General features: G+C 55.4%; 1 protein-coding gene across 1 annotated transcript in view; it reads right to left on the reverse strand.

The window, feature by feature from the left end:
- The window catches only part of KCNC1 (potassium voltage-gated channel subfamily C member 1), a 43,729-nt gene extending 25,702 nt beyond the window's left edge, over positions 1–18,027 (reverse strand). The window contains exons 1-2 of the mRNA XM_081538279.1: positions 17,264–18,027; positions 16,287–17,105 (exon numbers count right to left, since the gene is read on the reverse strand). Of these exons, the coding sequence (XP_081394405.1) occupies positions 16,287–16,856 (570 nt within the window). The 5' untranslated portion in view covers positions 16,857–17,105; positions 17,264–18,027. The remainder of the gene's footprint in view (positions 1–16,286; positions 17,106–17,263) is intronic.
- Between the last annotated feature and the right edge of the window lie 5,261 nt (positions 18,028–23,288).

The following is a 23,288-nucleotide window of genomic DNA, read 5'->3' on the forward strand; positions in this document are numbered from 1 at the left end:
AAGCCCATGAGTGTGGGGAGCATGCGTGTTTGCATGCGGAGCTGTTTCATGGAAAGACTCTCCCTTGTTGTCTTGGTCTTGTGTGTGCTGGAGCTATACTTAGCTGCAGCCGTGACTGTAATGAGCAGTTAGCAGCACACCAGGCACTCTCACTGAGACCTGGTTTCCCAGGGAGATCGCCGGGGCCAGTGAATGTGTGTGTGTGTATGTGTGTGTGTGTGTGTGTGTGTGTGTGTGTGTGCGCGCGCGCGCAGTGGGTGCAGCCTGGTGCTGGGGAATGTTGAAGCAGGGCTTGGGGAGGGGGCCTGGTAGGCTCAGCACTGTGCCTTATGCAAAGGGAGAGCCTCAGCTCTAGACTAGTTGCATCTAAGCTGCCAAACCCTGCCAAGCTCAACTCTTGGCCCCTCCATGTCCATGGTCCCTTGATTGGCCCTTGCTAGGCAATTAAAAGCCTTGGAGCTGGTGTCTAGAGCTTAGGGATTGATGGAGTAAGGCAGTTGAGTGTTGGTGGACCTCAGCATACCTGAGCTAGGCTCATCCAGGGTCTCAGGAGAGCCCCCTCCTCAGCCAGCACATCAGAGCTATCAAGGAAGCCTGCTTGCCAAGGCTGGGAGCCTAAGGAGAAAGAGTGGCCTCCCCACCCCAGAACAGACTGAAACCACAGGTATGCTCGGTGCGGTCTGGGGTCAATCCTCAGGGATTGAGGGGCAATCCTCCTCTCAAGGCCTGTCCTTCAGTGGCTGCAGAGAGTCTGGAAAACCCCCAGGCCCTGAGGACCTCCCTGTCACATGGCTCTTCCTGCAACTTCCTTCCAGCCCGTCCTGGGTCTGCTCCATCTGTTCCATGAGAGCCTCTCACCTTTGAGACTGAGCCAGTTCCCCAGGCTTGTCCCTGCCCCCAGCTTCCAGCTCCTTCACTTCACAAACCATCCATCCCTTGTATCAGCAAACCCACAGATGGGCTGGGTGGCTCCACCCTGCCTTCTACCCTGAAGTCGTCAGCGTCCAAATCCCATCCTCTAGAATGTTTTCATTTAGTGAGAGATAGGACTTCCTCTGCTGCTTTGAAGTCAAGGGACTAGAAATTTATCCATCTACCTTCACATCCATCCATGTATTCACCCATCCACCAAGATACCCACCCAGCTAGTTATCCCTCCATACATCCTTCCTCCCATCTATTTATCCATATCCATCCACGAACTCATCTTTTTATCCATTCTTTCATCTATTTGTCCACCATCTGTCCATTCAACTACCTCACCCTTGACCATGGAACCAAAACATAATAGCATAGGAAGGAACAGTACCACTGCTCTAGTTCACCTTCTTAATTTCCCCAAGAGGACCTGGCCATGTTTTCCTTTATCAATATAATAGGGATAATATCTAAACCTTCTACTTTACAGGGCTGTTGCGAGGTATATTGTTTTAGCCAAGACTTATTGACTCTATATTATAAAACAGGCGTTATCATTTCTTAAGCTGGTCCTTGTCCTCTAGAAGCTGCAGCTGAATTGGGGAGACATGTCACTCCAATAGAGCAGCTGCATCGAGGGCAGAAAAGTTCTCTGGGAGAGCAGGCTCTTCAGGAGGGGGATCAGGAAAGACTCCAGGCAGGATGCCTTCTCCAAGCTGACTTTGAAGGATGGATCTGTCTCAGATATGCAGAGGTGGAAGGAAGGGCATTCTTGGTGGAGGGAACAGAATAAGCGAAGACAGGAGGCAGGGGAACAGGGGATCCTGGGGGAATGGTTGGTGTGCCTGGAGGCTGAGGGTGGGCAGTCTGGAAAGACAGGATGGGTGGCATTTCCTGGGGTAGCACAACAGGGAAGAGCCCTGGATGTGGAAAGCCTCGGCAAGTCAGTACAAACCACGGTGACTTCTTACACCGAGGCCTTTACTCAGATCCCCAGACTGCCAGTCAAGGAAAAAATATCTTCTTGGTGACAGCCAGGCCTCGGGAGACATGATTCCTGCTGCCTAGAAGGGAAGCCAGCGTCTGGCATTTCTGACCTTTGTGCCACTAAATATATCATTGGTGACGGTGGTTCGTGACCCTGAGGTTATGGGGATACTGGACGAGGCTTCCACAGCTGCCTCCCTGTCTCTGTGGCTCAGCCAGGCCTCCTTATACCAGCATCCCCAGGGAATCTGAACCCAGGACCAGGTTCAATGTGCTCTAGACAGCCAGCTCCAACCCCTGGTGAGCACCTCCTGTGTGCCGGGCTCCGTGCTGAGGGCTCCACCCCTCTGGGACTCTTCCCCGTCTCACACAGGAGGAAATGGCTCAAGGCCACCTGCCCAAGCCCACACTGAGGCGGGGGGCACCAAAAGCCAGACCCAGCCAGGTCCAAGTCCTGTTCTCTCATCTCTACCCTGTTTGCTCCTCACATTCTCTCCGCCTTTGGGACCTGGTCTCGCGCCCCCTACCCCACACCCAACCACAGCCCTGTTCTGAACCACATTTTCTCCCTCAGAAACTACTTTTCTGCCTCTGGCCTAAGTGGATTCTCCCAGAATCCCTGAGAAGCAGGTGACACCATCATGTACACTTTATAGGTGAGGCGACTAAGGCCCAGAAGGACAAGGGCCATGTTCCAGGGGTGCGGGCCGCTCAGGGTCCATGTGACCAGTGCCCACGGCAACACGAGGAGAAGCACACTGTCCAGGGATGACCCTTAGCAGATGACAGCCCCATGGGCTTCCAAGAGGGCAGCCCTCGGCCCAGGGCTCAGGTTGCCTCGGGGTGACCCAGTGGGTGACCGTGTTCTTCCCAGCTGCTCAGAGAGCCCCTGAGGTTGAGCATAAAACATTCATCTCTAAGTGCTAGGACGGTGGCACTGGCAGGAGGCTGTGGTCCAAAATATGTTCAGTCCTGTCCTGCTGACAAGGCCCAAGGGAGTTCCACTCCCCCATTCTACCACCTGCACAGGCAGAGAAGGGCCCGGGGAACCACTGAAGCCCCCTGTTACAGCACCCCTCTTCACAGACATCAGGTTCATGTCCTCAGAACCCCCCACAGCAGGTGAGGCCAGCGTCTACAGAACACCCTTTACAGCTGAGGCGGCCAAGGCTTACAAGGTCACACGGCTCACAGCCAACAGAGCTACGTTTGGACCCTGGCAGCCTGGCTCCAGTCTGGCCCATCACCACCATGTTAACCATCTCTCTCAGCACTCTTGGAGTGAGGGTTCTGCCACCGGAAACCGCTGACAGGACCTTTGCCTGAATGGGCCCCTCACCTCTGGCTCCCTCACCAACTTCCAGCCCCACGACCCCTCAGAGAGCAGCTCACCCCTCCACCCTTAGCCTGTTGGCAGCCCCCTGTGGCCCCAGTGTCTCCCCCTGGGCGCAGCTGCCTTTGAGGAGAGGACCGAGGTCCCCCAGGATGGAGAAGCAAGAGAACTTCCCTGAGGCCCAGCTTCCTGGAGGTCCAGATTGGGCAGCGCCTTCGGCCAGGAGATGGGAGGAGATGGCAGTGCAGACGTGAGCACAGCCAAGTGCTGGGAGGACATGCACTGTGGGTAAGATCCCACTGTCAGGGGCCCCGGGGGGCTGTGGGGAGCTCTGCTCTCCTCCCACTATCCCCCGGTTCAGCCCTGGACCCTGGTCTCTCTCTGTGCCTTGAACCCCAGGCACACACCTGCTCAGGGTTTTTACCTGTCCCATTCGCTCTGCTCTGCAGATGTCACATGTCTACCTCCCTCTCCTCCTGCAAATCTTTGCTGAAACATCACCTGCCCAGGGAGGCCTTCTCTGCCACAGGAGTTAAGTCACCACCTCCAGCCTTCCCCTGGATGTCCCTCCATTGTATATCCTAGTGCTTCTTACCATCTGACACACGAAATAGTACATGTATTTCTTTCTTTTTATTCTTCCTGCTTGAGAATGTAAGCTTCTTGAGGGCAGGGATTCTTGACTACTTTATTCTTTGCTCTACTCTCAGCTTTGAGAACAGTGCCTGCAACCTAGTAAGTAGGTGCTCAATAAATATTTGTTGAATGAATGACCGGGTGCTAAGAGCAGCCCCCTGGCAGGGGAACCACACAGACTGTCTTCATGTGGACAGTTGGGTTGCAGGGATAGCAGTGCCTTCCTGAACTGTGGATGGGGAAGGTAGGAGGTGAGGTGGGGTGCACCATGGGCAGAGGGTCAGGGGGAAAGTAAAGCAGGAGTAGGGTTGCCAGGCTGGCAGGGGAAGGGTCCAAGTTAAGCCAGGGTAGAAGGGGCATGCATCTGAGGCCCTGAGGCTTGAGTGAGCTTCCTCTGGCTGCCATGGGCCCGGCTGACACAATACTAGACTCTGGGCCTAGCAAGGCTGGCTCTTGAGGTCCCTTGAGCTCAGCTGTCTGGGGCTACTCCAGCTAAAATTAGCTGTCCCCACTCAGCCTGGTGGGGCAGTCCAGCCTGAGGATGGGTACTGCCCACTGGCACCAGTAGGAGCCCCAGTCCTTAGGCCCGAGGCCCCAGCAGCTCCTGGGGTCTGCCTGGGCTCTGCTGCCACTGGTCCCTGTGCCTGCGCATCCCCTGTAAAGATACGTCTCAACACCCTGTGCTGTGATGATTGGCCCTGGCTCACCATCCCCACCACACTGGCACACTTGCCAGCATCTTAGGTCCCTGGGCTTGGCTCCTGACCACAGCCTGAGGTCAGTGGCCTTCCTCCCTCTCTGCCCACAGGTGGGAGTTCCATCATCCATCTCTCTCACCCCACTACACCTGGGGAGGGAGGCAGAGGAGGGATGAGCAGCCCGTGACAACAGAGGGGGTGACCGAGCCCTCTGAAGAGGGCTATGACCTGCCCACGACACACGGCAGGTTTACGTCAGGACCAAGATGAAATCCAGGCCTGCCTCCAAGGATGACACCACTGAGATCTGGTTCCTGGGAGAGAGATGATTCTGGAAGAAGAGGCACCTGGGGCCAAGTAGGTGAGGTGACCCTCAGAGAGGTATTGAAGGGAGAGTCAGTCACTGAAAAAGGAAGCACATAGTGAACAGGCCAGGATTTGGTTCTTCTAGAGCCAAGCACTGTTAAAAAGACAATAATGGAACCTACGATAATTAAGCACTTATTATGTTTCAGGTTCTGGGCTAAGTGCTTAACACATTCAATCCTCCCGACTTCCCTATGAGTCAGGTGCTATTAATAGCCCTCTCTTGAGGCACAGACAGGTTAGGGAACTTGTCCAAGGTCACACAGCTGAAAAGAGGAAGTGGGGCTGGGATTCAAATGCAGGTCTCCTGGCTCAAGAGGCCATGTTCTTAAGGAGAGAACCAGGCTCCAGGGCTTATTGCTAAGATCGGGTCACTAGGAAGTGGAGGCCAGCCCCAAAGCCCATGTGCTTTCTACTGAACACAGGACCGTGGCTTTAAGCAGGGGAATTTGGGACAAAAGGCATCCGAGGATTTCCAGGGGAAGAGTCTGTATTGAAAGCAAGTAACTCATGCCTAGAACTTCACACAAACTTCACAGCTGACAGAGGAAAGGGGACGATGGGAGGGGTAAAGCGAGGGAAGGAGGTGAACAGGGAAGGAGGTGGGGAGGGAGAGGCAGAAAAAGAACCTGGCTGGTCTTTAGGAGAAACAGAGTCCCAAACGAAGTTAGATGTGGGCATTCGGCTGGACCAAGTAGACATGGGAACTCAAGAGTCCTTGCAATGCACAATGTCATCATCCCAAGAGCTTGTGCATACTGGTTTTCAAAAATACTTTCTCAGTCTCTGAGCTCTGGTTGTGGGCAGTGAGTTAGGACGGAGGGCTTGTGATCCCAGGTGAGGCAAAGAAGGACAGGGTCAGCCAGTAATAGGCTCTGAGGCATGGTGCCAATGTCTGGCCTAGGTCTTGAGCTCTGGTCTCCTTATCCATTCTCCCAATGACTGTGTATTTAGAACCCGTTTCATGCCAGGCCCTATTCCAGGTACCAAGCACAGAACAATGGGTAAAAGACAAAACTCCCTGTCTTCCTGGAGCTTATTCTAGTGGAGCTTATATTCTAGTGGAGCTTATATTCTTATATAAGAATATAGAGCTTATATTCTAGTAGAACATTCTTTTCTATTTCATTGGAAAAGACTCTGATGCTGGGCAAGAATGAAGGCAGGAGGAGAAGGGGATGATAGAGGATGAGATGGTTGGATGGCCTCACCGACTCAAAGGATACGAGTTTGAGCAAACTCCAGAAGACAGTGAAGGACAGGGAAGCCTGGTGTGCTGCAGTTCATGGGGTTGCAAAGAGTCAGACACGGCTGAGCAACTGAACAACAACATGTTCTAGTGGGGGAAGCAGACAATAAACAAGGTCAATAAGAAAATACAGTTGGATGCTGTTAAATGCCAAGAAGAAAACAGGAAAGCACAAAATGGGGGAAGGGAACACAAGGGTGCAACCCGGGAGGATATCTGAGTACAGGCCTAAAGGAGGTGAGGGAGTAAACAGTGAGGGGAAAGTCTCCAGGTAGAAGGTAGGGCGAGAGGACAGGTCTTGAGGCAGAAGCACAAGCGCTGTGCTGGCGGAAAACCAAGGAGCCAGAATGAGTGGGGAGGAAAGAGCAGAGAGGGAGGCTGGGTGCAGGCAGCTCCTAAGGAGCCTTATAACCCTTGTAGGGGCCTGGGCTTCTCCCTGAGTGACCAGAGTGCAGGGGTGGCTCAACCTGACAAGTGTTTGACCAGGAGGGCCCTGGCTGCTGTGTGCAGAAGGCGCTGCAAAGGGCAGAAGCAGGGGGACAGTTCACAGGAATCCGGGGGAGAGAAGATGGTGGCTTCAGCCAGGGAGGTAGCGGTGGAGGCAGTGTGATGAGGTTGGGTTCTGGCTGTGTTTTCAGCATGGAGACAACAGGATTTGCTGATGTGTGAGAAGAAGAGAGGAACTGGAATCAAGGATGGGTGCCGAGGTTTTTGGTCTCAGCACCCGGATGGAGTGGCTGTCATTTATCCAGCTGGGGCCTCACCCTCCAGGCCCGTCACCCCAATGTTAGCGTGTTGGGTACAAGGAAAGATCACTATCAACCATGAAACTCTGCCAACCTGCACACACCCATCCAGGCCTCTCTTTGTCCTGATACTTCCCCTCCACTGGGAACGGTTTCCTGCCTCAGCACTTCTCAGAATCTGGTGTGCGTATGATTCATCTGAGGATCTTGTTAAAACACAGATTCTGAATCGGTAGGGCTGGGGGCAGGGCTGGGACCTGAAACTCTTTCTTTCTACCAAGTGCCCAGGTGACATTGATTCTCTTGGTCAGAGGACCACACTGAGGAGCAAGAACCCCTGTGTTCCAGACGCCACAGCAAATCCTCCTTCTCTGAGTATCAGCATCGCCGAAGAACAGGCTCTGGAGCATAAGCATCCTGACCATCTCCTTCCAGACCTAGGAGTCAAATTCTCCAGGGACAGATCCCAGGAGTTTGACCTGTTTTCTTTCTTTTGACTGCTCAGCATGTGGGATCTTCCCTGACCAAGGACTGAACCTGTGCTCTGTGTTGGGAGTGTGGAATCGTAACCAGTGGATTGCCAGGGAAATCCAAGCCTGACGTTTTTGAAGGATCTTAAGTAAACTGAAAGTTACCCATAGATGGGGGTCCCCAGCAAACACCCCTCTAGCCCCATTACAGCTATTGCAGACACTCCTGGCCCATCCAGCACTCAGCAGCCCACTGTCTCCCTTCTCTGCAGTGCCCCTGCTCCATCGAAGACAGCTCCAGCCTGCTCTGCTCCAGCCCCTAGAGTCTGGCATAGCATCTCGTCTCTCAGTACACCTTTCTGCAACTTGTGAAGAGCAGACAGCTAAGAGAAGGGCCTGGAGAAGAGAGCTGTAGGTAGGTGCCACCCGCTGGGCCAGAGCAAGCACACCATAGACAGGTGGTACCCCCAGGTTTGTGCCATGAGAGGACTGGGGGAGTCTACACACCGAGTGATTCCCAGAGGCCCAGTGCCTGTGGCAACCCCAGGCAGGATGAGATTACTACAGGAGCCTGAATGAATGTAGGAGGAAGCTTCTCAGAACCCCCTCCTCCTCCCACTAGGTCCCAGGAGAGCTTGCATGTGCCCTAGAGAGGAGCAGGGCCCAGGATGTGGAAGGAGAAATAGGTAAGGACTCACCCGGCTCCAGGGGCTTCCCAGGTGGCGCTAGTGGTAAAGAACCCGCCTGCCAATGCAAGAGACACAAGAGATGCAGGTTCAATCCCTGGGGTGGGAAGATCCCCTGGAGGAGGGCATGGCAACCCACTCCAGTCCTCACTCCTGGAGAAGCCCATGGACAGAGGAGCCTGGCGGGCTACAGCCCATGGGGTCACAAAGAGTCAGAGACAACTGAAACACCTTAGCAAGCATGTACAACCTGGCTCCCACAGTGCCTCCGGGAAGCTGAAGCTTGGAACTCTAGACTCCTGGTGTGTCAGAGTGGGGAAGGGACATGGTGGTCATTTAGAACAGGGGTCCCCAATCTCTGAGATCTAATGCCCTATGACCTGAGGTGGAGCTGATGTAATAATAATAGAAATAAAGTGTATAATAAATGTATTGTGCTTGAATCATCCTGGAGCCATCCTCCACCCTGGTTCATGGAAAAACTGCCTTCCATGAAAATGGTCCCTGCAGTCAAAAAGGTTGGGGACTGCTGATTTAGAAGGGCCTCTGTCTTCCACAGGGAGAGAAACTGTAGCTTGAAGGGGCAATGCAACCTGCCTATGGGAGCCTGGTTGGCTTAATGGCCTGGCTACAGACCTTGCTCTGGTGTAGTTGCCTCATGCCCACAAATGGGGTCCTGCCTGTGGCCTCTTCTTTCCTTGTACCTGGGCTGGTGCTAAGCCCCAGGCCCCCAGGAGTGACCCACTGACCGTCAGCTCAAATCAGGCAAGCCTGGTGACTTCTTGCCCAACCCAGGCCCTGCACTCCCAAAGGAGTCCGTGAGGGCAGGAGCAGTCAGGCTAAGCATTAGGGACCTGGGGGAATGGATTTTCGGTTCAGCAAAAACTAGAAAGGCTACTGGGAGAGGGAATAGATGAACAAAAACCCAGAGGCTGGACTGAGGTCAGGGAGGAGCCTGGCAGAAGGGAGGAGCCTGGCAGAAGGGAGCAGCAGGACCCGTGGCCGGATTCCAGAGCAGAAGGCCTCGAATGCGGAGCTGAGGAGGAGCCAGCATGCTCACCAGGTGTCACCTCTCAGAGGATAACTTCTGATCTTCACAAGCCCCTCAGCCCTTTCCCAGGGCCTGCACGGCTGGCAGGGGCAGGAGAGGCACCTTCTGAAAAGCCTCTTCTTGGGGGCTGCCAGAACACCATCTTATCCCACCAGGCTGGACTCTCACCTGCCATGGTTCAGGGGCCAGAACTGCAGAGCAGTATTCCCAAACAGGTTTCTGGGAAAGAGAGTTTGCTGAAGGAGGAAGGAAACCAGAAGGAAACCCAAGCCTGGGCCACAGCCAGCCACAGCTCCCAGTACCCTGGAATAGCGACAAGAGGTGGTACTGAAGAGTGATTATGGATGGAGCTCCGGGGTCAGGTGGTCCCACAGCTGAATGGTGGTCCACTACTCGGGGTCTACAATGACCTTGGAAAGGCTACTTAACCTCTCTGAGCTGCAACAGCCTCATCTGGGACATTGGTGTGAGAATAATGGCACAGCTCCATGCGTGTGACAATTGAATGAGAATACGTAAATCAAATCCTTAAGGCTCTGATACATAGTAAGTGCTTTAGTAAATACCATGCATGTGTGCTAAGTCAATTCAGTTGTGTCCAACTCTGTGTGACCCTATGGACTGTAGCCTGCCAGGCTCCTCTGTGCGTGGCATTCTCCAGGCAAGAATAGAGGAGTGGGTTGCCAATTCCTGCTCCAGGAGATCTTCCCAACCCAGGGATTGAACTCGAGTCTCTTAAATTTCCTGCATTGGCAGGAAGAGTTCTTTATCACTAACACCACCTGGATAGTGAACAGTAGCCATTAGTATGGTGACTCAAGAAAGGGGCTTCTGGAAAATCCTGCCTGGGGGATGAATACAGGATCTGGGCCAAGTCTGGGTTGACTGGCTTAGAGAGGTCTCTACCAGCTGTCCTGGGCCCTGGGAGGGGAGTGGGGAAGGGAGCAAGGAGGGCAGCTAACTGCTGCCCAGGTAGAATTTAATATTCTCTTAAAACTGAGAGAGCAAAGAACTACAAATGGCCAGGCCCTAGGCCAAGAGGCTTGGGGTGGAGTTTGAGCCTCGCTGATGGGCTGTGTGGTCTTAGGCAAGTGTCTTCCCTGCTCTGAGCCTGATTTTCCTCTGCCGGATGAGGGCAGTGGCTAGAGGTGGCCTGGGAGCACCTAACAGTCCTGTGCATGTGAAAGGCAGTCTCTCCCCCCAAGTGACTCCCCGGCACTAGGACTGGGCATCTAACCGTCCCAGGAGCCTCGTAGGCTCCCCTTTCCCTGAAGCCTGCACTCAGGGTGTGGCCAGGTTGGCCCAGGGCCCATGGGAGACAGCAGCTTGAGGCCCTGACCTTTTGATCCAGAGTGAATACACTGGTCATGGGACTGCTCAGAATAGTCGTAGCACTATATTCAGCTGTCTTGGGAGGCCACAAGATCCCTGGTTCAGGCAGTGGGCCCTAGAACGAGCCCCCACCAGCCCCCTTCCCCTGCCTCTGAGACAACATACTTCCCTCTCTTGGAGGTTCAGGCCAGTATCCTCTAAAGCTCTGGCACATTCTAGACTGCCCAGAGTTAGGGACCGCAGACTCCTGCCCCAAGAGTGCCAGATCCCGGACACTCGCTGAGGTGTCGTAAGGTGGACGGGGCTCCCAGCCATGGAATCAGGAATTGGAGACCTGAATTTCTAAATCAGTCCCCTAACTTGTTCACATGTGACCTTGGATAAAGCACGCCTCTCTGGGCCTCGACTTCCTCATCTGTTTCAATAACAGCTCCTATTAAACTGAGTATGTAAGAAGCTTAGATTCTGGAGTGGGAGACAGATTGGAATCAAGCACGACTGCTAATGAGCATTTTATTTACACACTAGATTGCTACTCTGAAGGGAAGGACTCTGGTCCTAGACCCAGCCTGTGGGGTCCAGAAAAGCATTGCCAGGGAAATGAGGTTTGAGGAGGGGTGTCAAGGATAAACAGGGGCAACTCAGGAGGAAAGAGTGCTCCAGAGGGAACAGCATATGCAAAGGCCGTGAGGCAGGGGGACCTGGCACGTGCAAGAAGCTGAATTGCGGCCAGAATAACTGAAGCTCATCTGATGTAATGGAGAGAGCCAGGCCAGAGGAGCCTAGAGAGACAGGCAGGGCCCGAGGGGCCACAGAATGGGTTGGGGAAGCACCGAAGGGTTTAAAGCAGAGCTGACAGATCTGTGAGTTGGAGATATCTCTGTGGCTTACAAGTGGAGGATGATATGGACGGGCCAGGGGCTGGAGGCAGGACAGGAGTCAGGAAGCTGCAGGAGGGTGGGCCTGAGGGAAGCAAAGGTGGCTGGAAACCAAATAGTGGGCATGGAGAGAGAGGGCAAAGGGTGGAGTCTAGAGAGAGTCATGGAGTAAAATGCTAACCCAACCAACAGGAGTTTAATAACAGAAGCCAACATTTATTGAGCACTGACTGCATGCCAGGCCCTGTGACTTGGGGCTTTCCACCAACATGTAGATAACTCAGTTAATCTTTCCATTAATCCTCTGGGACAGGTTCTATCATTATGCCCACTTTAGAGGTGAGGAGGCTGCAAAACTGACTAGAAGATACTCAGTTTGTGACTTTCATCACTGGTTGGGGAGCTGGAGCAGGGGAGGCTGTCTGTCATTCAAAGACACGCGGACACCTGTCAAAGCATTGTGAGAAGGTGAAGAACACCGAATGGGGGACACACTATGGTGAGGAGTGCTTAGGGTGGCTGGAGGGGAATGCACCAAGCCCTTCTGCCCTCCTCATGGGTCTCCTTCACATGTTCCCATGACTCAAAGTGGGGCCCTGACCTGGGGGAGTGCGCTCTGAGGGGGGGGCGAGCTGCCCAGGAAGTCCCTATTAGCAACCCCGTCCCCAGTCCCTCCACATTCCAAGCCAAGAGTCCAGTGTCAGCTGGGACCCAAGGGAGGACCGAAGTCTCTGGCTGGGCAATTCATTCCAGCTGCCAGGTGAGGATCCTCCCCAGGGAGTTGGGGGAGCAGACGACTACATCAGGTCCCAAACAGGTGGGGACAAGAAAGAGAGACAGAGAGCTGGCATCAGAGGAGAGCTGGGCAGTGGGGTGGATAGAGGTGGGGCTTCCCAAGCTGGGGGTCACTGGTGCTTCTTTGTCATTGGAAAGTCAAGTGACTTTGGGGGACAGATGTACACACACACACACTTACACACACATACACACAGGACACTCTCTGCCCTGTAGCACAGGGCACGCCATTGGTGTTGTGTGACCTGACACCAGACAATGTTCCTGATGACAACATGAACATCAAAGATAAAAGCCAAGAGCCTCAGACCTGTGCTGGCCCCCAGGGAAGAGAAGAGGTCAGTTTTCAAGGCTGGGCTGCCCCAGGCTGCTCCCACACGACCCTGACTGCTCCTACACCTCCACAGTTTTGCAGGCTAGCACTGCCATCTCCTGCCATCCTCCCAGCTAATTCCTACTTGCCCCTCAAAGTCCATCCCCAAGTTACCTCCTCTGGGATAGTTCTTAACTCTCACAGTCCCAGGAAGCCCCTTCACGGCCCTTACCACAAAGTGTCATCGTCATCTTTTGCTTGTGTGTGTCTGAGGCATGACCCCTCACCCCAGAAGACAAGTTGGGCTCATCCTGCCCCAGCTCACCTCCCTACCCCTCACTCCCTCAGCCTGGGAACCCAGGAACCAGTAGGAGAGAGGGGCCAGCAAACCAGCAGCTCTGGCTAGCACTGTCACCTCCGAAGAGCTCAGATGGAGCCTCCCACCTCGTCAGTTAGCCCCTATCTCCCAGGGCCACCACTAAGGCCTGCAGTGGGCTGGCCTCACTGTGCACCAACAACCAACTGGCCTAGCCTAGAGCAGTGTTTCCACTGAGGATGGGAAATAGGGGGCAAAACCACTCACTAAGGTGGCTCGGAAGTCCCGGGAGATGAAGGCAGCAGGCAGGAAGCGGGTCTTTCACCTCCCTCAAGGCACACACACACAGGTAACCCAAAGCCTCTCTCATACAAGTCCACACAGCCATACTGACACCAGGTTCTCGCACACAGCTCCTGCCTCACACACGCCTCACACACGCCTCACACAGGGTCTCTGTCACACACAGAGCTCCCACCCCACACAGCCTCTCACACAGATGGTCTCGTGCACATAACCGTACATGCAGAGCTTCTGGTGTCCCACCCGCCACACACAGAAATACACTCACCTCAAGTCTCTCACACCCTCCCCAAGAATCCTTCTCTCTCTCACACGCACAGAGCATCTCTCTGACACATACAGTCCCCTCTCTCTCTTATATACGCACTCTCTCCCACACAGTCTCATTCTCACACACAAAGTCCATCTCTCAAAACCCACAGGATCTGCCTTTTTCACATTCACACAGGATTACTCTGATACAGAAACACAAAGAATCTCTCTCACGTAGTCAATCTCAACACACACACCCACCCACCCCCAGAGTCTCACTCACACATGCTTTTATTCTCATGTGGCCTCACATACACACACACACACACACACACACATACACATATGAAGAACCTCTCGCACCCACACAGAATCTCTCTTACACAGATTCTCACACATACAGCTTGTCTTTCACACACATCTACAATGTCACACACAGGATTCTGGTCTGGAATCCCGAATAAACATTTAAATCCCGGCCCAGCAATCTGAGGCGGCCTGGGGGCCACGAGGGGGAGGGGTAAACAAAGGTGATGGCGGAGCAGAGACAGAGGAGGGAGAGCGGGCGGGCAGCCGGCTGGGCTCTGCGCAGATGAGCTGCAGACAGGCAGCGCAATGCAGCTAGGCCAGCCGGGCGTGCAGTGGGAAGCCTGGGTTCTAATCCAGGCTCTGCCCTCACTTCCTGTGTGCCCTTGGGCAGGCCCCAGTGTCCTCAGCTGTCACCCAAGGGAGCTGGAACAACTCTATGTGGCTACTGGGGAAAGAATGTCGCACAGACAGGCTGAGGGGGGCACCTTCCAAGCATCCCCCCACCCCCCTCTCCCCCCATCCCCAACCATGCTCAGCTTTTCCCTCAGAGTCTGCTCTTCAGTGGACACTGGAGAGAACCAGGACTTTTCTGCAAGATTCTGTACACCTACACGACCCCCTTTAGCCAACTCATGTATCTGCATGGGGGAAAGGCCAGAGGGAGGAGATGGACAGGGCAAGGGTCTAGAATATGTCCCACGTGACCCCTGCCTATCCTGAAACTCAGGGGCTAGGGTCAGAGCCCTAAAGCTGACCCCAGGAGTGGAGTGGGGGGACCCAGCCTCTTGTTGGGGCGTCAGGAGGTGGAGAAGACCATATGGAGGTTGGGCCTACTCTTTGCTTCTGGGGCCAAGGGGGTGGTGGTGGTAGTAAGATGCTTCCCAAGGTCAAATGCAGGTTAATGGGCAGCCGCTCTAACCTAGGCCTCTGCTCCCCCTGCCCCCTGCCCCCACAGGCACCAGTTCAACCTCCCAGTCCCCTTCCTCCTGCCCCTCCTCACAGCTCAGCTACAGCCTCCAGTTACATAATCCCCTGGCTACGGTGGCCTCTGTCAGGAGAGGGGGAGGGGGAGACCTCTGAGGATCCCAGTTTCCTCCGGAGATGGCAGGGAGCTGGTGGCCAGCTGAGTGGAGGACGGAGTCCCAGGGAACTTGGGTCCCAGTACACCATGGCCTCCAACTCCCTGGGTGACCTTGGGCAGGCTTTTCAAAACGGAGTGTTTAACTCTCTCCCTATTACTGCACCTCCACACACCCCCTCCCCGCCCCAAACACACACATACCTGATCTAGGATTTAATATATTAGACCTGTTGCCCTCTCCCTCAGATGCTAAAACACTGAGTGTTTTATCTCAGTAAGACGTCCATCAGGCCTGTGCCTAAACACAGCCTTTTCCTGCCGTGGATGCTTCAGTGCCCCCTGGTCCCTTCTCCCCACTGAAGTCATCTGGGCAGGCACTCCTGCTCCCTCCCCTGCCCGAACCTCCCTCCCTGGGCTCCAGCTGGCAGGAGGGAAGGGGTGTGGAGCAGTAAAGGAGATAGGGCTTTGAAGGTAATGTCTTGCCTGGGAGGGGATTAGGGGGTGGCTCACACATGGGGGAGGGACTCTGCTTTAAATTCCCAACTCTGACCCTTCCCCTCTGTTCAGATCTCTGAGGGCAGAGCCTAGCAGAGGCAAGAGGGTTTTCTTCCAGGGTAAGTGGCTGTCTCCCTTTTGGGCTCAGTTAAGCAGCAAAGACCCTTAGAATTCACCAGATCCCCTTTCTCACTTTACATCTGAGGGAACTGATAGGAGGAGCCATATGATGGGCCTGGGTGGGCAGCAGGGTGCCCTTTCTCCCTGGCAACAAGCTGCTGTCATTAAAGGGGAGTGGCTGATGAAGACACACCTCCCTCTCACATCCCTGTAGACCTCCTCTCTGTCCGGACACGTCCTAGAGGAAGCACAGGCAGAAGCCCAGAGGCTCCCTCCAGCCCTCTCTCCTTTTGACAAGGAAGAAGGGCAGCCTCTGTTTCCAGGAGCAGGTCTCAGAGGGATCACACCCTCCTCCCCATCTGTATATACATCAATTAATTAGCCATAAAGACTTCCCTTTGACCATCTCCCTAGGATGGTCTGAGGCTGCTCCCCAGGGTGGGGTGGTCCATCTCAGGCAGCAGACCAGGTCTCAAGCCCTCTTCTGTGGGCCCTGTCTGGTCCCACATGTCCCTTACCTGGGAGAGAGGAAGGACTCCAGCTTCCCTCCCCACACCAAAATCTAAAGGACAGTTCAGAGCTTCACCCTGTACATCTGCAGAGATGGCAATGTGCATGCACAGGCACGCCTGCACACTGAAACATACATACATGCTCACTCATTCTCACCACATACCTTACCCACCCAAATATACACCACCACACTTACATAACTATGCGCACACTATCAACTCATGCACACAAACACACCCATTCATACTCACTTATACATACTAAATTCAGAAATGCACAGACCTTACATATGTAGAAAGCTAGCCACCCTTGAGGAGAGCCACTCTGTCGCTGACACACGCGCACAAACATCCTCCTTTCCGCTTTGACTCCTGCCCGCGGGAGGCAGAGGAAGCTGCCTTCCCCGCCCCACTCTTCTCATGGGTAAGTTGTCACTTACCCTCGCGTAGCGGGATGAGTAGGGGTCCTCGAAGAGGGCCCAGATGCGCGGCTGCCAGCGGCGCCAGAAGCCGCCAGGCCGTCCGTCTGGGGAGTCGCTGAGCGCCAGGCGCTTGGTCATCTCCAACTCGTCCTCGCCGTCGCCTGAGTCGCCGGGGCCGTCGGCGTCCGCGTCGTCCGCGCTGTTGTCCAGGGGCGCGCCGCCGAAGCTGTCCAGCGCCTCCTCCGCGTCGCGGTGCTGGCGGTAAGTCATCCAGCAGCAGGGCTCCACGTCGGTCTCGTCGATGCCCCAGAAGGCCAGCTCCTCCTCGTAGAGTGGCCCGCACACGTCGGCCGGGCAGTGCAGCTTGCCCGTGCGGTAGTAGTTCAGGATGTGCGCGAAGACGCCGGGGTGGCGGTCGAAAAAGAACTCGTCTGCGCGCGGGTCATAGTCGAAGTGGCTGTGGGCGTCGGGCTCCGCCAGCCAGGCGAGCCGCGTGCCGGGCAGCGTGCGCAGCGTCGAGCGGTACGTCTGGTGGCGCGTGCCGCCCACGTTGATCACGATGCGCTCGCTTTCGTCCCCTTGGCCCATCGCGGCGCCTCCTTAGGCATGGCGCTGCCCAGCGACACCCATGGGAGCGGCCGCCAGGGGGAGTTGGCGCCGGGGAGGGGGGCGCGAGGCCTCCTCCCCCCTCCCCCCAGCCGTCGGGGGGACAGAGGACCGCGGCTCCGGCTACTCCGAGAGCAACCCAAGCCCTTCAGGGCGCTTGCTGTTGGGTGCTGGTCCAAGGGAGTGTGCGCGGGATCCCCAGGGTCTCCGGGCGCCAGATGTGGGAGGGAGCTAGTCCGGCTGCGGGGGAGGCAGAGGAGGAAAGAAGGGAGGGAGGGAGAGAGGGAAGGGGGCGGGGGGGGGGGGGAGGCGGCGCTCAGCGGCGAGCCCCGGGAGGAGGAAAAAGAGGGTGGGGGGGCCGGGCTCCCGTCCCCATCTCAGCGGGAAGCTAGAGAAATCAACACAAAGCTATCGGGGGGAAGGTCAGCTGCTTCCAGGGACGTACATAGATCAGCTCCTGGAAGGGGGAGGGGAGAGGAGGAGAGGGAGCCGGGAAACTCGCGCTCTGCTGTGAGGTGGTCGTCGCAGCGCGCTCTCGGCGCGGGGGAGATGGATGCCCGCTGCCTTCCTCCCTGCGTGGTCCGGCTGCAGCTCGGGGCGCAGGGCGGACTCCGGCCCCCTCCCTCTCCTTGCCTGGCTGCCTGCTCCCCCCGGCGGCAGGCGCGCCTGCCCGCTCGCCCGCCCTCCTCGCTCCTTCTCCCCGCCTCTCGGAGGAGATGGCGGGCCCCCGGGCAGGGGCACCAGGGGTGCTGTTCGGTGCTGCTGCCGCGGAGCGCTGCGCTCCGTGCGCTCCGACTGGATCTGGGGCTCTCCGCTGGATTGCGCTCCGACTCAGGCTCCGGCTCCGGCGGCGGTGCTGAAGGGACAGCTCCCGGACTGTTACGGAGCTGCGCGGGGCCGGGCTAGGGTTCTCCCGACTGGGCTCCGTCTGCGGGGCCGGCGGGCACTGACTCCGGTGCCTCTGCGCCCTGTGCTCTGCGCCCTGCTTCGGGCAGGCGGTTGGCGCTGTCGACCGAGGCGAGGGGGCTGCGGCGGTCGGGCCGGGGAGGCGAGGGTGGCGGGTCTGGGCGCGACGAGGCAAGGCTGGTGAGGCCGGGAGGCGAGGCGCGGAGCGGCGGCCGCCGCCGCCCGCGACGCTGCTGCTGCCGGGGCTGCTGCTGGGCTTAGCTGGCTCGCTTGCTCGCTCGCGCGGTCCGCGTCCAGCCCGCCGCTCTCCGGACACCGGTACACGGCGCGCGCAGCCGCACTCGCCCCCGGAGGGAGGCGCCGCGCTGGGTCCTAAAAAGCCCTGATTCCGCGCCCCTCTCGCAGCCCCGCGCGGAGCCCGGCCTCCTTCAACCCCGGCGCTGGGGGCGCCAGCCGGGCACCGATCCTGCGGCGCCCGGGAAGGGGCGGGGGGAACCCGCCAACGCTCCTCCCTGGGGAGCGCCACTCAGTGGGTGGGGGCTCTGGGAGACGTCTCGGCCCGCGCCCCTGGGTCAGATTGAGGTGAGAAGAAGTTTTGGTACCCTCCCCTGTCTTTCCCAACTAGGGGCTGTCTGATTCCCTAGTGAAATGAGACACCCTTGACCGCTATCAGAGACACCACGATCTGGATCGCTCCAAGCAGTTCTTTAATATCGACCTTTCCAGGGAACTGGAGTCCCCATGTCCCTTTCATAGGTACCCCATTGCATGGATTCCAGAATAACACTCTCTGAGCTCCCCTATACACTACACACACCTCCACTAGGTTGTGTTGTCCTCTAAGCCATCTACTAACAACCTAATAATCCTGGACCCCTATTAACCCCTGTAGACCCTTTTCTGACCCTGGGCTCTTCTTAACTCCAGGCTGACCCTAGTCTCCCATGAGTGCCTCGTGCTGTGCATATTGATCCCAGCTCACTGATCCTCCCACACTAGCCCAGGATCCTTAGTGGGGATTCTGTCCTTAGAGGTGAGAAGAAGCAACTGCTTCTAGCGGTCCTGAATATTGACAGGCCGCCTTTCTCGTAGAGTTTCAGCTGCACTGGAGGGACACTAATGCGATATCTGGGGGCTATATAGGAGCAGCCCTCTGTGGTGATTCTGGGCTTCACCGTTGATGCTGGGGTGGGAGCTGCAATTTGGGCCCCCAAGCCTTCTCAGCCCATGTTTGCTGGCAGTCCCTCAGTTTACTCAATGAAGCTATCACCCTTTCACTCCTTACTTGTTCCAGGCTTGGTCCCAGGCAGAGAGGTACAAGCCCCTCCAGGGGCTCCAGGCAGTCAGGGAAGTGGGCTGATGGGCCAGGACAGGGTTGGGGAGGTCAGGCCCAGCTCCAGGGGTGGCTGTGCTGGGAAAGAGACTTATTGATCCAGCCCAGCCCAATCGAACACGAGGCTGCCTGGGCAAAAGGGGATTTAATTAAGAAGACACGAGGCTCTTATTTACCTGTCGGCACTCACTCACTGTGCAGACAGCTGTTCCTCAACACTGACCCACAGACCTGGTTGTAGGCCTGGGGACGAAGCTGCGTTGCAGGCATCTCTGTCCTCACTTGCCAGGGGAATCCCAGCCCAGCTCCAGTGAAAGCTGTGTGTGCTAGGGCAAAGGTCTGGAGGAATGGAGAGGGTTGGAGAGGGGCAAGGGGCAGAGCAAGAGATGAAGGGTCATGGAAGGACAACTGAGAGACAGAGAGAGGCAGAGTTATGGCAGAAACAAGGGCAGAGATAGGCAGAGGCACAGAGAGAGCTGGAGTCTAGGGCCAGGATGGCACTTCCTCCCTCCAGAGATTGATCTGTATTCTTCTAAAGGGGAGATGTTTCCCCTTCAATACAATGACTTCAGAGTAATACAAAGGTGAGAGTGCTTTTCAGTGTTCTCTTGTCACCCTGATCAGTGTGAATCCCACTCCTTACCCAAGAGGAGGCCGGACCTGGTGCAGCCCAGGTTGGCCCAAATTCAGATTCCCAGGACCTAGTTCTCTCAGAAAGCTCTGCCTCAATCCAAGGAGGTGATAAAATGAAGAAACAGAGTCCCCAGAAGGAACAGAAAAAGATGGATACAGAGAGATGGTCTCTCTTTCTCTCTCTCTCTCTCTCTCACACACACACACATAGAGCTGGGAGAAATCAAGATGGGGAGACACAAGACAGAGGCCTTTCCAAACCATCCCTTCCTTCCAGCCAGATGTCCAATCCTTCTTCTCCCTGTGGAAGCTTTTTGTGATTCTGCCAACCAGAGGGGCACAGGGCTCCACCTCTTCCCTCTCCTGCAGGACCACATGAATCAGAGTATGGCTCCTTAATCTTCACTGTAGCTTCATTTCCTCAGAAAAGAACTCTCAGCTCCACCAGGGCTCTTTCTTGCTTGCTTCTCCCCATAGTGCTCAGAGCCACAGTAGCTCTTTACTAAGGGCTGGATGATTTGAGAAAGGTCAGAAGAGGGGCTGGGATCCTAGATTCCTTGTGTGAGAGGCCATAGGAATCTGGAGCCCTAAACCAGGGCTGAGTCAAGGGGAAACCTACCCAGTTCTTGGGGAGTCAGTGCAGACACCACTCAGGCTTCTACCCCATGGTGAACCATAATGGGGAACTGAAGCATGCCCCAGAGGGTGGGGAGAAGCAGAGGGAGAGGCAGAGGAAGGCAAAGGATACCTGGAAGAGGGAAGCTGGAAGAAGCCCTGGTCAGGCCTGGCTCTGTAGGGCTAGAAAAAGAGGCAGGACAGGGCTGGAAGGAGGGGGAGTGTGAAAGTGTACCCATTGCACCTACAGTCCCCTACAGGGTAAACAGAGCTGGCTCAGAGAGAGGAGCCTCCTAGGTGGGAGAGGGTAGCTGCCCATGAGGTGCCCCATGCTGTCCCACCTTCATCCTTGATGACACTCCGAGACCCCAAAGGATGCCCCCCTTCTCTGTCCTAAGCAGGGACATGAAAGTTCCTTCTCTCACTTCCTCTTCACACTCTGAGAAGGCTGGCATTTGCAGAAAGCCCAGAAAAACCAAGAGGGCATCATAGGCAGGGAAAAAAGGGAAATAACTCTAGAGAAATGGGGGTTGGGAGGAGGAACCACTGAACAGAACCTTAGCCTCTCACCCACAAGACTAACCACAGACCCTCAGCCCAGATGAGAACCTCACCACTTTTGAGCAGTCCTTCTTATTCATAGACATTTGCTCCCTCCCTTGCAGAGGAAAGCAATGGTGCTATGCAGAGTGTCTTTGGTATCAGTGGCTGCTTTAGTATACAGGCGGGGCTCAGGGTACAGTGAACTAACAGTGGGATGATGTTATTCAGTGGTCAACAGCATAAACTTTGGAGCCAAATTACCTGTGTTCAAATCCTAGCTCCGCCATTGACTAGCTATGACCTCGGGCAAATTATTCAACTTCTCTGTGTCACTTTCTTTATTGATGAATAATAATAAGCCCGATATCATAATACCTCAGCTCTGTCATTGCTCTTGTTGAGGCTAGAGGAGGGAGTTGATGGGAGTGATGAAGAATGAGCCAAGGCAAGATATGGGCTAGAAAGAGGTGAAGGGAGTCCTGAAGCCAAGTTTGGCCTGTGTTCTCACACCTGGCACTTGCAGGCCTTAGAACTGGTCCTGCTAGGCTCTGGAACTGGCCCAAGTCCACCCAGACAGGCCTTGATACAGGTTGGCCCATCCCATATGCTCTCTCCAGGCCAAGAGCCTTCACATTCCTGGTGGGTTTGGGTGCCATCTTGTGGCCAAATCTGAAAACTAACCTAACCAGGGCACAGAGCAGGCTTGGGGGAGATAATAAGCAGTGCACCACACAGGCGTATCTCTTCTGCAGATCAGAACTCCTCCCTCCAATGGACAGGGGAGGGTGAAACTAGAGGTACCATAGTTGGAAACTGGTGATGGTGGCTGTCAGATCTGTAGCTTGAGCACTGAACCTGCTGCCTAAGCTGGGAATGGGGTGGGGTGTACAGTTGTTTTTTTCCTGTGATCCCTGGGCGAGTGGATCTCAGATCTCTTAGCCCAGCGATAGTTTAGAAAAGGGCCAAGGTAGAGAATCTTCCAGGGAAGTGCTAGAGCAGGGTTTGTCAATCTCTGCAGTACTGACATTTTGGACCAGATTATCCTTTGTTGTGGGGCTCTCCTAGGAGGTTTAGTAGCATTCCTGGCCTCTACCCACTAGATGTCAGTAGAAAGTGAAAGTCGCTCAGTTGTGTCCTACTCTTTGCTACCCCATGGACTATACATTCCATGGAATTCTCCAGGCCAGAATACTGGAGTGGGTAGCCTTTCTCTCCTCCAGGGGATCTTCCCAACCCAGGGATTGAACCCAGGCCTCCCTCATTGCAGGCAGATTCTTTACCACCAAGCCACCAGGGAAGCCCAGATGTCAGTAGAACCCCTTCCCCATTCAGGACAAATCAGAAAAGTCTATGGATACTGTCAAAATTCCTTGGAGGGGGGTAAAATTTCCTCTGGTTGCAAGAACCACTGATGGAGAGTGATTTGGTTACAAAGCTCATTTTGCTACTTACTAGCTGTGTAAGCTAGCCTCATTCTCTCTCCACACTTCTGTTTCCACAGCTGCGTAAAGGGAGTATTTTGTGAGGATTCAGTGAGCTACCGTCTCTCATTAACTTCCTCTCCTCCCCTCATCCCCCTTCTCTTGGACTGACTGCCCATCTCCTCCAAACCCTCTGTGACCAGCCTTATCCGGTGTCTCTCTCCTGGGCTCCTGCCATTCACAGCCAAGCCTGTCTCTCGGTGGCAGTATGGCCTCAGGGGCAGAGCGTCAGCCCTCTCTGGGCTTGACTTTAGGGAAGAAGGGCCTCAGGGCCTGGCCTCTTGCTCTTGAATGCAGGAGGGAGGTGAGGAGTGGTACATGATGATGGCTGTGGTGAAGGATGCATAGGATGGTCAGGTGTGCACATGTGTAGGAAAAATGGGTGGATGCGGGCCCTACAGCAAGTGTCCCCACAGGATCAGTCAGCGGCCGCTGAGTTCTCCCAGAAGTAGCTGGAGATGCATGGCTGTACCAAGAGTCTTTTCCCCTCTGCAACTCCCTATAGGAAACTTGTGGGCTCTCCTGGGCCCTCGTGTCTGAGTCAGCCTGCAGGTAAGCTTGGTTGGCAGTGTGCTGGGCTGGGTCCAAGTTCTGTGAGGCCTGAAAGTGAAAGTGAAAGTGAAAGTCGCTCAGTTGTGTCCTACTCTTTGAGACCCCATGGACTGTAGCCCACCAGGCTCCTCCATCCGTGGAATTCTCCAGGCCAGAACTGAAGTGAATAGCCTTCCCCTTCTCCAGCGGATCTTCCCAACCCAGAAATCGAACCAGAGTCTCTTGCATTGCAGGTGGATTCTTTACAAGCTGAGCTACCAGGGAGGCCTGAAATTTAGACATTTGGTGGGGGTTGGAGGTGAGGGTAGGGAGTGGGGGTGGGGTCACATTAAAAAAAAAAAGAACAGAAAG

The sequence above is a fragment of the Giraffa tippelskirchi genome, chromosome 11 (genome assembly GCF_054371585.1).
Source record: "Giraffa tippelskirchi isolate mGirTip1 chromosome 11, T2T-mGirTip1v1.2.pri, whole genome shotgun sequence".
NCBI classification, from domain to species: domain Eukaryota; kingdom Metazoa; phylum Chordata; class Mammalia; order Artiodactyla; family Giraffidae; genus Giraffa; species Giraffa tippelskirchi.